This window comes from Bos taurus, chromosome 3, assembly GCF_002263795.3.
Source record: "Bos taurus isolate L1 Dominette 01449 registration number 42190680 breed Hereford chromosome 3, ARS-UCD2.0, whole genome shotgun sequence".
Lineage (NCBI taxonomy): Eukaryota > Metazoa > Chordata > Mammalia > Artiodactyla > Bovidae > Bos > Bos taurus.
This window is the reverse complement of record NC_037330.1, coordinates 20,473,447-20,487,561: the sequence shown is the minus strand read 5'-3', so window position 1 is coordinate 20,487,561 and position 14,115 is coordinate 20,473,447. Positions and strand designations below refer to the sequence as shown.

The following is a 14,115-nucleotide window of genomic DNA, read 5'->3' as shown; positions in this document are numbered from 1 at the left end:
ATGTCCATTGAGTTGGTGATGCTATCTAACCATCTTATACTCTGTCACCTCCTATTCCTCTTGCCCTCAATCTTTCCCAGCATCAGGGTCTTTTCCAATGAGTTGGCTCTTTGCATCAGATGGCCCAAACATTAGAGCTTCACCATTGGTCCTTCCCGTGAATACTCATGGTTGACTTCCCATAGGATTGACTGGTTTGATCTCCTTGCCGTCCAAGGGACTCTCAAGAGTCTTCTTCAGCACCACAATTTGAAAGCATCAATTCTTCAGCACTCAGCCTTCTTTATGGTCCAGTTCTCACATCTGTACATGACTACTGGAAACACCATAGTTTTGACTATACACACCTTTGTTGCCAAAGTGATGTCTCTACTTTTTAATATGCTACCTAGGTTTGTCATAGCTTTCCTTCCAAGAAGCAAGCATCTTTTAATTTCATGGCTGCAGTCACCTTTCCACAGTGATTTTGGAGCCCCCCAAAATAAAATGTCATTGCTTCCACTTTTCCCCCTTCTATTTGCCACAGAGAGTGGAAAACAGAGATGGTGAGAAGGGGACTGTGTATGTGTTAGGCTTTGTGGAGTCAGAAAACCTGGATTCTAATCTAGTTAGCCAGTAACTTGCTGTGTTAACTTGGGCAAGTCGGTTGACGTGCCATGCCCTGTTTCCTCATTTTCCAAGGGGGAATAATATTTATTCTTCATTTCCAAGTGGAAATAATATTTATACCTCACAAGGTGGCACTAAAGATTTAAAGAAACTATATATGAGAGCATTTTGAAAGGATACATTTCTATATCAGTCTAAAATAGAGGAATAAATTACTATGTAAATGAGAAGAGGTTAAGAGGAATATTGTTGGATTAGGGAGAAAGGAGGAGCTGGAAAAAAAAAAAGAGAAGACCCCCTCCTTCATTTGACAGATACCAGAGAAAGCCAAGACCACTTCACTCCTCAATTTGACCAACATTTTTTTTAACCTTGAGACATCTCCGAAAAAGAGGTTCTTCCTTTCCTCTGCTCCTCTGTGCCAGGGATTTTTATTCATTTGGAAGTTTCTGTGTGCCTGCCATATGCCAGGCAGTGTGTTCGTTAGCTCATTATTATTTAGTAATTAGCCCTAGAGGGCAATACTGTATTTTGAAAGGACTTTCATGGGTCATCTCATGTATTCCCCTATCTTTCCTATTGGTGGAACTGGCAGTCAGTTCCTACAGAGGAACTGAGGCCCAGAGAAATTCAGTGACTTGACCAAAGGCCACAGAGCAGTGATGAAACCAGTACCCAAACTAGGTTCCCTCTCCTCTTCCCATTAAATGTGTACTGAGGGGAAAAAGGAAGTCACCAAGATGTTGGTGTGTGGGCTCGGAGGCAGATTCGGCTTAGGAGTGATCAGCAGTTTCCTCCAGCCAGGGCCTCCTCTGGGCATTGTGGTAGACAGGGTAGAATTTTTACACCTCAGTGCACTAGGGAGAGACACCAGATAGCAGGATGTTTAAGCCTTACCTGGTGCTTATAAAAAAAGCCACTTAGTCTAACAGATCAGGGCTTTGGAGACAAGAATTCTATTCCTTCCAGTACTTACAATGTGTCTGCAAATTCTGTATCTCACTTTTCTCTCTATGCAACGGAGATCATAATATCTACCTCATACATAGGGTGATTCTCCCGAGGCTCAAATAAGGCCTAATAATTTGTAAACTGGAAGAAATGTGTATTAAGTTCTTCAGCGGAGAGCCCCCACACATCGGTACCCTCCGAAGCATAAAACTTTTCCCCAACAGTTGACCTGCCCAGACCACTACTCCACCACCTAGGGCGTGTGAATTCCGGATGCCAGTCCTGGGTAACACGCCCTCCCAGCTCACGCTCTTGTTTTTGTTTGGGGTTTGGGAGGGAGAAGATCTCGATCTAGGTTATCCCCGGTCTTTATGAACCTGCCTGTCTCTCCATCGCCCGCTCCATCGGCCCCTGCCGGCTCCCTCGGCAGGTCGGCCCGGGCGGTCTTCTCAGGCTCCACCTCTCGCTCCGGCCGTCAGTGCGAGTCTGGGTGCCCCCGCCGCCCCAGACGCCGTTCCCCGGCGGGGTGTAGGTCTGTCTTCTTCACCCTCAGTGAGTCAGAAACAAAGGAGGGTGTGGGGGGAGCACACTCTCTCCGGCTCGGCGATTCGCCCTTTATTCTGAACTCGCAACGTCAGCGGGCGGGTGGATGGAGCTGCAGGGCGCGGGCTGGGCCGCCCACATCGCGCCGGGCCGGGGGAGCGGCCGGGCCGGGCCGGGCCGGGCTGGCGGGCGGCGGGGGCGCGCTCGGGGGACCGGGCCGCGTGGGCGCCGGGATGGAGGGCGCCGAGGGGCGGGGAGCAGGCGTGCGTGTGTGTGCGAGCGCGAGGGAGGCCGGCCTTTAGTGTAACCGGAGCTACAAAGAAGGGGAGAGTCCGGGAGAGGGAGGGAGGAGCGGCGGCGGCGCCGGGGGCCTCTGCGCACCCTCCCCGTGGGCAGGAGCCCCCTGGAAGCGGCCTCGGCCCCCGACGCGGGGCCGCCCCTCGGCGCCCGCCCGGCAGCCCGGAATGATGAAGAAGAACAATTCCACCAAGAGGGTGAGTACGTCCGCCCGCCCCGTGGCCGCCGCTGACTTTGTGCCCCGAGGACCCCGGCCCCGTCGGACCCGCGGGCGACCGGCTTGGGGGCCGGGGACACCCCGCCCTAGCCCCGGGCCGACCACCCCGCCCGGCCTGGTCTCCGGTCCCCTTAGCTTCGGCCTCGGTGCGCCGGGCCCGCGACGAGGAACCGCGGGGGCTTTTGTTTGTTTACTTGGGCCGGGGGTTAACTTGGCTGAGTTTCTGCCCCGACCCCCGGCCTCGCCTTCCCCGGGCGGCGGGCGGCCGCTGGCCGCTGGCACCAAGCTCTGCAGCGGCGAGAAGACAATGAGAAATAAAATGCCGTAAACCCCGGCGCGGCGTGGAGGGGAGCTGGGGGAGGGGGCGGGGGACCCGGCGGAGCCCCGAAGGCCACCCCTCGGCTCCAGCCCGGCCCTCACCCCTGGCACGGGCAATTCCAGTTGTTTATTTGGAAGACGGGGGAGGGGAGCGATAGGGACGCGAGTTCCTTGGAGTGAAAGGCTTTGAAGAAGTGGGGAGCAAACGCGGGGCTCCCCGACTCCAGCTACGGCGGGGCGGACGCGGGGAGGGGACCGGGGACTCGGGAGGGCGCGGGGGACGGAACGCGAGGAGGAAAAAGCTGCAACCACCTAACCGTGCGATTCTCATCTGACTCTCGGGGGCAGGGGCCTCAGGATGGAAACCATCAGTGTGCACCGCCTGAGAAGGTCGGCTGGGTCCGGAAATTCTGCGGGAAAGGGATTTTCAGGGAGATTTGGAAAAACCGCTACGTGGTGCTGAAAGGGGACCAGCTCTACATCTCTGAAAAGGAGGTAGGTGCCCTTGCCGAGAACTACCCAGTTTTCTCATAGTCCTGGCCTGTTCTCTCCGAAGGGGTCTTATATGTACTTCTTGTCTCCCCCTTACCTCACTCCTCATTTTGTTCCGAAAGCGAGTTCAGCGGTCCGGTTGGTCTTTACCCCCATCTTATCTGCAGAGAAAGGTCGCCCTTCAGTGAGAAGACCCGAGTTAGAAGTTGCATCTTATTTAAAGATTTTCCTTTGAAAATACCTTTCTGATAGCCATGATAACTCCCTCCCAAGATGTCCCCAAAACTCTTAAGTGTCCCCTACTGTCCCCTATCCTGGCCTCAAGCTGACCGTAGGATTCTTTTTTCTTTGCTGTTGCTGCTGAAACACCCTGTTCAGCTTATTCTTCCCTCCTTCCTGCCCCGCCAGCCCAGCTAGCCTCCCCTTTCGTGTCTCTCACAGAGACATATGCAAGTCATATCAGTAGTACAGCTGCTCCAAATCACAGAAAACACACATACCATCCAGAGGCAGTCTCACGTAACCTCAGGTAGAGTATTTCTAAGTGGCAGTTATTTCTCTTGAAGCCAGTGTCCTTAATTAACATGTTCTCTGTTCCCCACCCCCACTCCACTTAAAAACAAAGAAGCAAGGAACTCATTCTCCATTCCTTCCTATCCAACACCCCCCACCAATTATATCAGAAGGGAGAGTGGAGTTTTGAACCCCTGCATGTCTCTGTGTCTTTGGGTCTATAGTTAAAATGAAAACAGTCCACGTTGGGTCAGAACCTGAGACCACATATTGAATCCAAACTCTTCTCTGTTTTATCCCTAATTCTTGGACTCAATAACACAGGAATGTGGAGAAACTGAAATTGCCCCTCCGTGGGTTAGAAGTCATTCCAATCCCTATCTCTGTGACTATGTCAGCATTGCCTAGGAGACTGTCCTGAGTTCCCCTGGTAGGATGGCCCTCCCCTGCCTGGTGAGGGTGAGTTCCCTCACCAGGGGCTAACTGGGAAGTCCTCCCTGAGTTCTAACCTCTTCTGCTTTCTGCTTAGACTATATTTAGGTAAATAAATCCTTTTATGGTATTGAAACAAGACACACACGCAGTCCTGGAGAAAGTATTCATCTTGAACAGAACATCTACCGAAGCAGCTAAGAAAGAACTAAGCTATGCCAGGGCCAAAGAGATCCCTCTTAAGGGTATTTAAACCTTGCTGTTTACACTAAGCTGAGAACTTGGTGTTGGAGTGAAGTGAGAAAACACTTTGACAGGAGAATTTATCTTTAAGGGTCACCTCTACCCAACCCCAAATCCTACCCAAGTTTCCCCCCCCCCCCCACAATTTGCTGACTTTCTGGTGTGTTTTTTTTTTTTTTTTTTTCTTTTTTAAAGCAAGTGTCCATGTGTATCTCCTGTCTTCCCTGAACTTCATAATGGCAGGAAATTCTAGTGAGCAATCGGGGAGAACTTCCCACACGTCAGTGGGGAAAACATGAGATCAGGGAAAGGGTGGAAGGAACAAGACATTTTTTTTATTTGTAGCAATCTAAAAAACAGTCTGGGGATGAAAGAGTGTGACGGACCCTTATTTGTGGAGGAAGGGGTACTGAGACAGGGGAAAGAATGGAATGACTTCCGCCTAGGATGTCTGGTGTCCTGTGAGTCAGGAACATCTGACCAGTCATGGGGCCAACTGCCCACTGTAGAGGAAGGCATAGGAAGAGGGAACAAGCCTATTGGTATTACTCTTCTTTGCAGCCAGTTTCCATGCTTCAAAGGCCTAGACTAAAGGTGAAACTGATCAAGGATGTAGGCTGTATTCTGTCCCCTTCCTGAAAGCTCCAGAGCCAATAGAATTAAAGAGTTTTTTAAAATGTACTATAATATCTGTAATTTACATGTTAATGCAAGGAAATCCCTAACCCTCTGTCTTAGAATTTGCACCAGTCTTTTTCCTGCAACTGCCTCAACCAAAGAAATCCTTCTGTATTTGTTGTTAATAACTGTTCTCCTCATTCTCAGTCAAAGGGCACCTTTTGACCATGGGGCTGATGTACAGGAACAGAAACTAGACCTTCAGGAGACCTCATGGTAGAGGAAATTGAGTTCAGGGCATCTTTTTTGGCAAGCATAGGAAAAATTCCTTTCTGTAGCCTAAGGACAAAGAATCAGGGGAAAGGAAGGGTTGACCTTGCTGGGTGGTAATTATAAATGAGACTGTATGAATTAGATGGAGGGAAAAAAAATACAGTGGGGAACTAGGGGCCTGGAGCTGTCCATCTTCCCCGGGCACTGTCTCACTGCTTGTCTTACCCTGTCTCCTACCCCTGCCCTATGCAGGGCTGACCTCTGTCAGTGTCCCCTGCTCCCCAGAGCTGCTTATCAGTCATGTCCAAGCCAGAATACCTCCCTTCCCTTCCCTCCCCTTCCCTTCCCTTCCCTTCCCCTCCCCTCCCCTCCCCTAAGGAAAACAGAAACAAGTAACTCTCTTCCCCTGGCTACGTACACACACCCAGCACTTTCCTCTCCAAGATTTCTGGCCTCTGCTGATAGTCTCAGCTCTGAGGAAGGAGGGGGAGAGGAGTGATGCACCACCCTGCATCCATGCTCCCATGTTTCTGGGAATTGTTCTGGGACACCCCTTACCAGCATCTTGTCCACTTCCACCCACAATCCTTCAAGGCCCCTGTCACTTCCTAGCCCAAAGCCAGGATGGGGAGAGGCCTGGAGGAGCCACAGCGTGTTGAAACAAACAAAGGTGGGTGTATGAGCGGCCATTCACCTGAATGGGCCTGTGTCCCCTGGGTCCAGCGGCAAGTCAGAAGGATGGGCAGACACAAGAGCAGAGATGGGTTGGGGGATGGAAGAGAGAGCCAGGCAGATAGATGAAGTCACCTCCATGCTCACAGTTCCTATGTCAGAACTTGTGAAGTGGGGACTCTTTTGTGAAATAATTCCAGTCAGGGAGGGTAGATACCATCCAAGGAACATATGACGCTACTTCTGTCTGTTTAGTTTTAACAAGTGCTGGTGGTTGTCGTCTCTCATCCCAAGAAGACATGAACAGGCTCATTCCCCAGGGTCTTCTGACCTCAGGTGCACTTAGTAGCAGAGGGTGAAAGGGTTTTCTAATCACAGACTCCTCCGTCTGGACCAGTGACAAAGTCTTCTCTCCTCTTGTAAGCCAGATCAGAGGGCCAGAGCCATGGGAACACCTCAGGGGAGAAGAGGAAAATCCCTGAGGGGTTTAAAACAGACCTTGGCAGAAATTTAATGGAATTTGCTTTGTGGCGCTCACTTTGTGGGGTCAGAGGATATAGACAGAGTTGTGGTCTTTCATTAGACATTCAGCAAGAGAGTTAAGAGCCAAATGGTGGATAAAGCTGCTAAGGATGGAGCCGGTTGCAGGATAGATTCTACAAGCAGGAAGGGCTCAGTTCAGACACAAGGAGGAACTTCCTGACTAAAAGGGCTCAAACTGGAATCATGGGAAGAGGTAGCAGAACACTCTTCTCAAGTAGTCCTCCAGGGAGGGTATAAATGTCTCTGCCTAGAGCGCAGTGGAGTGACTTCAGTGGCTTCTCAATCCTGCAGGAGCTACATTGGGTTGTCATGGTACCTTGGAAGGAATAAGGTGTGGTAGGAACTACAGGTGTATTTTTCACCCTATCTGAACAAACCGAACACAGGGGTGGCTGTCCCTGTGGTGCTGCTGCTGCTGCTGCTAAGTCGCTTCAGTTGTGTCTGACTCTTAGCGACCCCATGGACTGCAGCCTACCAGGCTCCTCCGTCCATGGGATTTTCCAGGCAAGAGTACTGGAGTGGGGTGCCATTGCCTTCTCCACCCTGTGGTGCTAAAGCTCCTGAAATGAAGGAGATAGATGAGTCTCATCATAATAGAATATATTTAAGGAAGGAGCTAAATGAGGGTAAGAAAGCATCAACATACACGTAAGAAAGGGGAGGCTGGAGGCAGCCCTCCATTCTCTCCAGAAATCCCCTAATGTTGGCTCTGCCTTTATCTTCTCTGGACAATCAAGGGCCATCCAGGTCTGCTTACTTCAGAATGGTAGGATTAAAGTATGAGCCCTGTTATGGTGTCCTTTGAAGGACACAGTAGGAGTCATAATGAAGAGACCTACTGGGGTTCTAGAAACAGTAGCTTGACTGAGGGGAGTTGTGAGAGGAGTTTAAATGGAAACCCATGCAAGGAATCAGGACTTGGGGTCCCCCCCAACTATCAGGCCTCTGTGACCCTTGGGTAGGACAGCCTTTTCCTATCCTGTCATCCATCCCTTCTCAGGCTTCTTCTGGTTCTCAGACAGGTCTAAACTAACAATTTGGGGGAAGGGACTAAGTAATTTTAATCGTTATCACCTCACCTCCAATCCTCCCCTAGGTAAAAGATGAGAAAAACATTCAAGAGGTGTTTGACCTGAGTGACTATGAGAAGTGTGAAGAGCTCCGGAAATCCAAGAGCAGGAGCAAGAAGAATCATAGCAAGTTCACTCTTGCCCACTCCAAACAGCCTGGGAACACGGTATGCTCCTCCTGCCACCTTGGCCCTGGAACGCGGACCGGGTCAGGGGTGTGGAGGCCAGAGGAGAACACCTTCCCCTTTGGGATCTCTCTCAGCTCTCTGACTCAGAGGCCCTGAATTACTGCTCTCCTACCAGCTTTTATTATTTAATCTGAGAATATGGTGGCCATTTCCTTCCTGGCAGGCCAGACTTTAAACTGTCCAGCCGCAAAAATCATCCGTCTCTCTCTGTGTCTCTGTCAGATACACACACACACACCCCTCTTGGGAAGCAGCCACTTTACACACACACATACACAGCCCTCTTGGGAAGCAGCCACTTTACACACACACACACACACACCCCTCTTGGGAAGCAGCCACTTTACACACACACACACCCTCTTGGGAAGCAGCCACTTTACACACACACAGACACACACACACACTCTTGGTAAGCAGCCACTTTACACACACACACACCTCCCTCTTGGGAAGCAGCCACTTTTCCCTGTTCCATGGTAGGTGGTTGAAATTCTGAACCATTCCTGTCACATTCTATTTCTTCAAACATTTAAAGATCTTTATATTAGTACCTGTCCTTCACCAAACCTCTTCTAATTATCTAGTGCTGTATTAATATCCAGTACCCTTCTGAGCTCCTCCTCGGTCATTTCTAAAACAGTCTCCAAGCAAGGGCATTTTGCAGGAATAGAGGATGATTTCCTTAAGTTACAGGTGACTCCAGAAGTAGAATCTCTCTCCTTCCAAGAGCTGGGTCTAAGAGAATGAAGTTTAACTTCTCATTTCTTCACTGTCAAGGTGAGGCCAACTCTGTAAAAACCCTGACTGAAACGCGAATCTTCTCACAGGCACCTAACCTGATCTTCCTGGCAGTGAGTCCGGAAGAGAAGGAATCATGGATCAATGCCCTCAACTCCGCCATCACCCGAGCCAAGAACCGCGTCTTGGATGAGGTTAGGGGGGTAATTGTGGGGAGGTGGACGCTGAGCCACAGGGAGCTGGGTGGCCCGTTACAGAGGGAAGAGGGTGGCGCGGGCCGTTTGCTGCCCCCCCCACCAGCTCCGCTGCATTATCTCCTTTGGAAAGCCCTGCTCTCCTCCTAGCTTCCAAGTCTTTTCTGCCAGCTCCTGTTTCCCCGCTTTCTGACGCGTGAGCAAGCCTAAGAAGCCCCTTCATGTCCCATAAATCCTTGCCCTTGGATTTGCTCAGGAGCAGTTCCTGAGCTGGGGGTTATTTCCCAGGCCAGGCGTGTTCAGGCCTCAGGGGAAGCTGGTCTGGGACTAGGAGTCTCTGAATAGCACCCATGACTCACAGTTCGTCTCTTCAGGTCACCGTTGAGGAGGACAGCTATCTCGCCCACCCAACTCGAGACAGGGCAAAAATCCAGCACTCCCGCCGCCCTCCGACTCGGGGACACCTAATGGCTGTGGTATGTAAGACTTTTAGAAAGTAAAAATTGCTGAAGGGCTAACTCCATGTCAGTTCATCTCAGACGGGACTGTATCTTAGCCCACCAGAGGCATTTGTGTACCAAGGTCAAAAGCTAGGAAAGTCCCTTCACCCTGTTCCCTTTCTCGATTCCTCCAAACCAAAAATATTTAGTACCTACTGTGAATTTGAAAGATGTGCCCTCAATAAGGGCTTCCAGTTGGTCCTAGTGGTAAGGAACCCACCTGCCAATGCAGAAGATATGGGTTTGATACCTGGGTCTGGAAGATCCCCTGGAGGAGGGTATGGCAGCCCACTCCAGTATTCTTGCCTGGAGAATCCCATGGACAGAGGAGCCTGCACGGCTACAGTCCATGGGGTCGCAAAGAGTCAGACATGACTGAAGCGACTTAGCACACACGGATGCCTAATAGATTTAGCATCCTTTGAGGAGAATGAGATACACTCACAAGGAAAGTGAGAAATAGAAGAGATGAATACTACGAGGCAATGTAAACTGATGTCTGGTGGCTAGCTATCCTGACAGGTAAGAGCATTACATATTGCAGGCATTTAGAGGAGCAAGGATTTTCTTTCACTTGTCCGAGCTCAAAGTCTCTAGGGAATGAGGCACTCAGGTATAGTAGAAAGAGTGAGGGCTTTGCAATCAGACAAAGCTGGGTTGGAATCAGCTTTGCTGAAGCTGCCCACCTCCAGCTGTAAAGTGGGGCGTAATCGTGCCCATGTGAAGGGCTGCTGTGAGGAATGATTGAAATAACATGTGTATCAATACATGTGAGGTGTTGAATAACTTTTTTAAAGTATTACTTTTTTATCTTTTAAAAAATTACAGTATTTTACCCTGTAAAAAATTACAGTATTCTGGAAATAGAACAAGTTTTATCTAAAGGCAAGGGGTTCTGAGGTCCAAATAGCAGAGGGGGTTGAGATGTGTGGCTCAGAGGATACAGAAGAGAAGAAAAGTTGCCCTGCCATGCAAGGCATCCTGTGTGTGTCAGACCCAGTTGATGCTGCGAGTCCACAACACGGAAGGAGAAGACACTATAAGGGGAAGCGCGTGGTAAAGTAGAAAATATGGGCAACCAGAGAAATTACTTTAAATCACAGAAGAATGAAAGAATTAAGTTCAAATCACCATCAAAGGAATAAGAAAGAGCAAACAAAGTCAGAGGGCTCTGTCAGGAGTGGGGACTTCTCATTCAGGGAAGGCACATTGAGGAGGGAAATGACCACAGCTTGCTTCTCTCTCAGGCAGTCAGTCCTGAAATGCCCATGGATGACAGTCTACCCCCTTCCTTCCTGCCCTCTCCCTCTCCAGGCTTCAACCTCTACCTCGGATGGGATGCTGACTTTGGACCTGATCCAGGAGGAAGACCCTTCCCCTGAGGAGCCAACCTCCTGTGCTGAGAGCTTCCGGGTCGACCTGGATAAGTCTGTGGCCCAGCTAGCAGGCAGCCGGCGGAGAGCAGACTCAGACCGTATCCAGCCCTCCTCGGACCGGGCAAGTGGCCTTCCCCGACTTTGGGAAAAGCCAGACAAAGGGGCCACCTACACCCCACAGGCACCCAAGAAGTTGACCGCCACAGAAAAAAGCCGTTGTGCCTCCCTGGAGGAGATCTTGTCTCAGCGGGACGCTGTGCCAGCCCACACCCTCCAACAACGGGCCGAGGACCCCCCAACCCCCATCCCACACGCCCCGGGGCAGCTGTCCCGGATCCAGGACCTGGTAGCCAGGAAACTGGAGAAGACTCAGGAGCTGCTGGCAGAGGTTCAGGGACTGGGAGATGGGAAGCGAAAGGCCAAGGAGCCCCCTCGGTCTCCTCCCGATTCTGAGTCAGAGCAGCTGCTGCTGGAGACGGAGCGGCTGCTGGGAGAGGCATCATCGAATTGGAGCCAAGCGAAGAGGGTGCTGCAGGAGGTCAGGGAGCTGAGGGACCTGTACAGACAGATGGACCTGCAGACCCCTGACTCCCACCTCAGACAGACCACCCAGCACAGTCAGTACCGGAAGAGCCTGATGTGAAGGCCGGTGCCAGAGTCTGGAACTCGTGGGGGTGGACAGATTCTTATCTCCAAGTGTTGCAGGATAAAAGCTTTTTTATTTACCTCAGTCAAAAAAGAAAAACACAATCGAATTTGTTGCTCTTGCTGCTGCCTGACCCTCCTACAGCCCTCATTTCCCAACCTCCTTTCCTTCCTTCCCCTCTGTCTCTGAGCCCTAAAGCCTCAGGTATGAGGAGCAGGTGAACCCTACAGCAATATTAAGAAGCTTTCACCTGGATGAAGAGAGGGTCATGAAGGCTCAGTTTGGCCATTTGACCCACACACACCCTCTGAGGTGTGGTGAGGAATAACCTGCTGCTCCCAACCATGTGTTTGGCTCCTAAGTTTAGAGGGGGAGGGGAGGGGGCCTCTCATGTCCCATTCCAAGTTTTCAGTCTGAGGGTGAAATTTCAGCTGCTCAACTCCAGAGCCAGTGCCACCTGTCCACACACACAGAAGTGAAGTTTATCCCAGCCCCAAGGAAGATTTGTGCAATTAAAATCCACCCTGGCCCTCACCAGGCACTGGCTTCTCATGCCTAGCAGCCTCTGATTGAGATCAAGCTGCCCAGCTTTCTTAATATGAGGTGTTTCTTCCCTTCATCTCTCACACCCTTCCCGATTCAGAGATACAACCCTGGACGGAGGGGACAGCTTTGGATTTGGCTGGGGGCGCCTAGCACAGGAGAACCAGGGATAGTCAACCCAACAGAAAACCAAACTAAAAAGGAAACTGACTTGTGATGCATAGGATGAAGGGGAAAACCAAATATGTGCCTGGGTTCCTCTTTCGGCCAAGCTCGGGTTTCCTGTAGCCTCTCCCTCTCCTTCCTCAAACCTCGCTTCCAATATTAATCAAGCCCCAGCTTTAGAAAAACATCTTTACACTCACACCACCATCCTCCCTACCACCTTTGGAGTCGCCAGGCTCCCCTGCATCCTTGACTGTGGGGAGCCTTTTTGATTGCTTCTTTCTTCTGAAGTTTCTAAGATCAAGTTAATAACAGTGATAGTGTCAAGAGATGAGTCATAAAGGCCAGATAGGAATGATTTTTGGAAAGAAGGGGACAGATAGCCCCCTGAATTAAATGAAGGGTTAAAAAAACCCTTTGAAGTACAGTTGACACTTGAAAAATACAAGGGTTAATCCACCTTTAACTTAACAGCCATACCCGTGGTTCCTCTGCATCTGAGGAGTCAAGCGACTACCAGCTGTGCTGTAGTATTTGTTGAAAACCTGCATGTACGTGGACCTGTGCAGTTCAAACTTGGTCAAAGGTTGGTCAAGGGTCAACTGCAGACCACTTGTTAGCTTCTTTATCCTCTTCCCTAGATTTCCTCTAACCTCTAGGAGCCAAAACCTGGAGCTCCCCTAAGGGTGAGAGGGAGGAAGGGGAGAAAATGGGAACAAACTAGACATCTTAGCCACAAGACTGCCCTCATGTGACACTCAGGAGGATGGGTAGGAGGGAAACAACACCCTTTGGGCAAGACCCTCAGTTGCCGTTCTTGCTCTGACTTTACTCCGTAACCCAACATAAGCAAGATGGTGGAACCTAAGTTGAACATCTGTAGGAGAGAGAGATTCTCACACTCTTTTGGTCCCCACCATTCACAGTCATGAAGGATTTTCCTAGATCTATCCTGCCGTTCCATAATCACGTGCATCTTTGAGTGAGGAGAGTACACCAGGGTGCCACCTACATGTTACTCCCAGAGTCTCGTGGGGTAGGAGGGGAGGGACCTGGGTCTCCAGACTTCTGTCCTCCAGCCAAGCTTCACTCACCTAAACTCCAAGAACGGTCAGCAGAGATACCCGTTGTCACAAATAGTCTAGGTTAAAATGGTATTTACTTCCTTTATAGAAGTCTGCATCTTTCTATAAGTTTATTTTACTAGCATTTTCCCTTTTTTTATCTTTGTTGTTCCCACATAATGAAGAAAAAGACAAAAGCAGGAGTGACATATATATCCCAAAATGCCAATTATCTCTTGTCTCCCAGGGGAGCTTGAGGATGGAGGGAGACACTGGAGAGAAGGAGGATGGTGAGGGGGAGCATAAAAGAAAGACCAGGAACCAGGAAACAGAACTGGCCATGGGACTCCTGGGCTCTTCAGGCACCAAAACCAGGCTGCAAGGTGGTAGTAAAATGAGGCCAGCTTTGGAACCAGACAGATATGGGTTCAAACTCTGACTTTTTAGTTATGAGGCCCTGGGCAAGGCACAAGCTCTTCAAGTGTCAGTTTTCTCATCTGCAAAATGGAAGCGTAGAGATGTATGGCAAATGCCTGCTGATTGGTGAATAGCAGCTGTGGCAGCTGCTGCTATGATTAGTTTGCCTCATTGGCTTGTTAACCATAGCTCAGCTGGTGGGAGCACAGTCTGAATGAGGCTTAGAGGATGAGCTTACTGTCACTGCATCCTGGTACACAAGCTGATCCAGTTCGTGGACTGTGTGTGCCCACAGGCCTTTCTTCAAGGAGAGAATGCCAGGTACTGTGCTAAAGGCTACAGATAGAAAGGTGGGCTGAGGAGAGCTGGAGCTCCTGGCTTCAAAAATTTCAGAGCTTAGCACAAAGCCAGGCTTCCCACTAGAAAAACATCTTAGAGTATACCCTGTTGGTGGGCTGCTCCTGTGATGTCAAAGTATGAGCAGGAGGGC

General features: G+C 50.3%; 1 protein-coding gene and 1 long non-coding RNA gene across 3 annotated transcripts; one reads left to right on the top strand and one right to left on the bottom strand.

Moving 5' to 3' along the window:
- Nucleotides 1-2,464: 2,464 nt before the first annotated feature.
- On the top strand, nucleotides 2,465-11,545 carry PLEKHO1 (pleckstrin homology domain containing O1). Of its 2 annotated transcripts, NM_001083797.1 has the most exon segments (6): nucleotides 2,465-2,597; nucleotides 3,284-3,430; nucleotides 7,818-7,958; nucleotides 8,810-8,914; nucleotides 9,289-9,390; nucleotides 10,729-11,545. In NM_001083797.1, coding segments are annotated over 6 exon segments (1,230 nt in total). In that variant the 5' UTR covers nucleotides 2,465-2,567; the 3' UTR covers nucleotides 11,434-11,545.
- Nucleotides 3,504-4,782, bottom strand: LOC132344842 (uncharacterized). Its single transcript, XR_009493862.1, has 2 exons — nucleotides 3,928-4,782; nucleotides 3,504-3,588 (listed from the first exon to the last, which is right to left on the bottom strand). It is a non-coding gene; the product is annotated as an uncharacterized lncRNA (long non-coding RNA).
- Nucleotides 11,546-14,115: the final 2,570 nt, after the last annotated feature.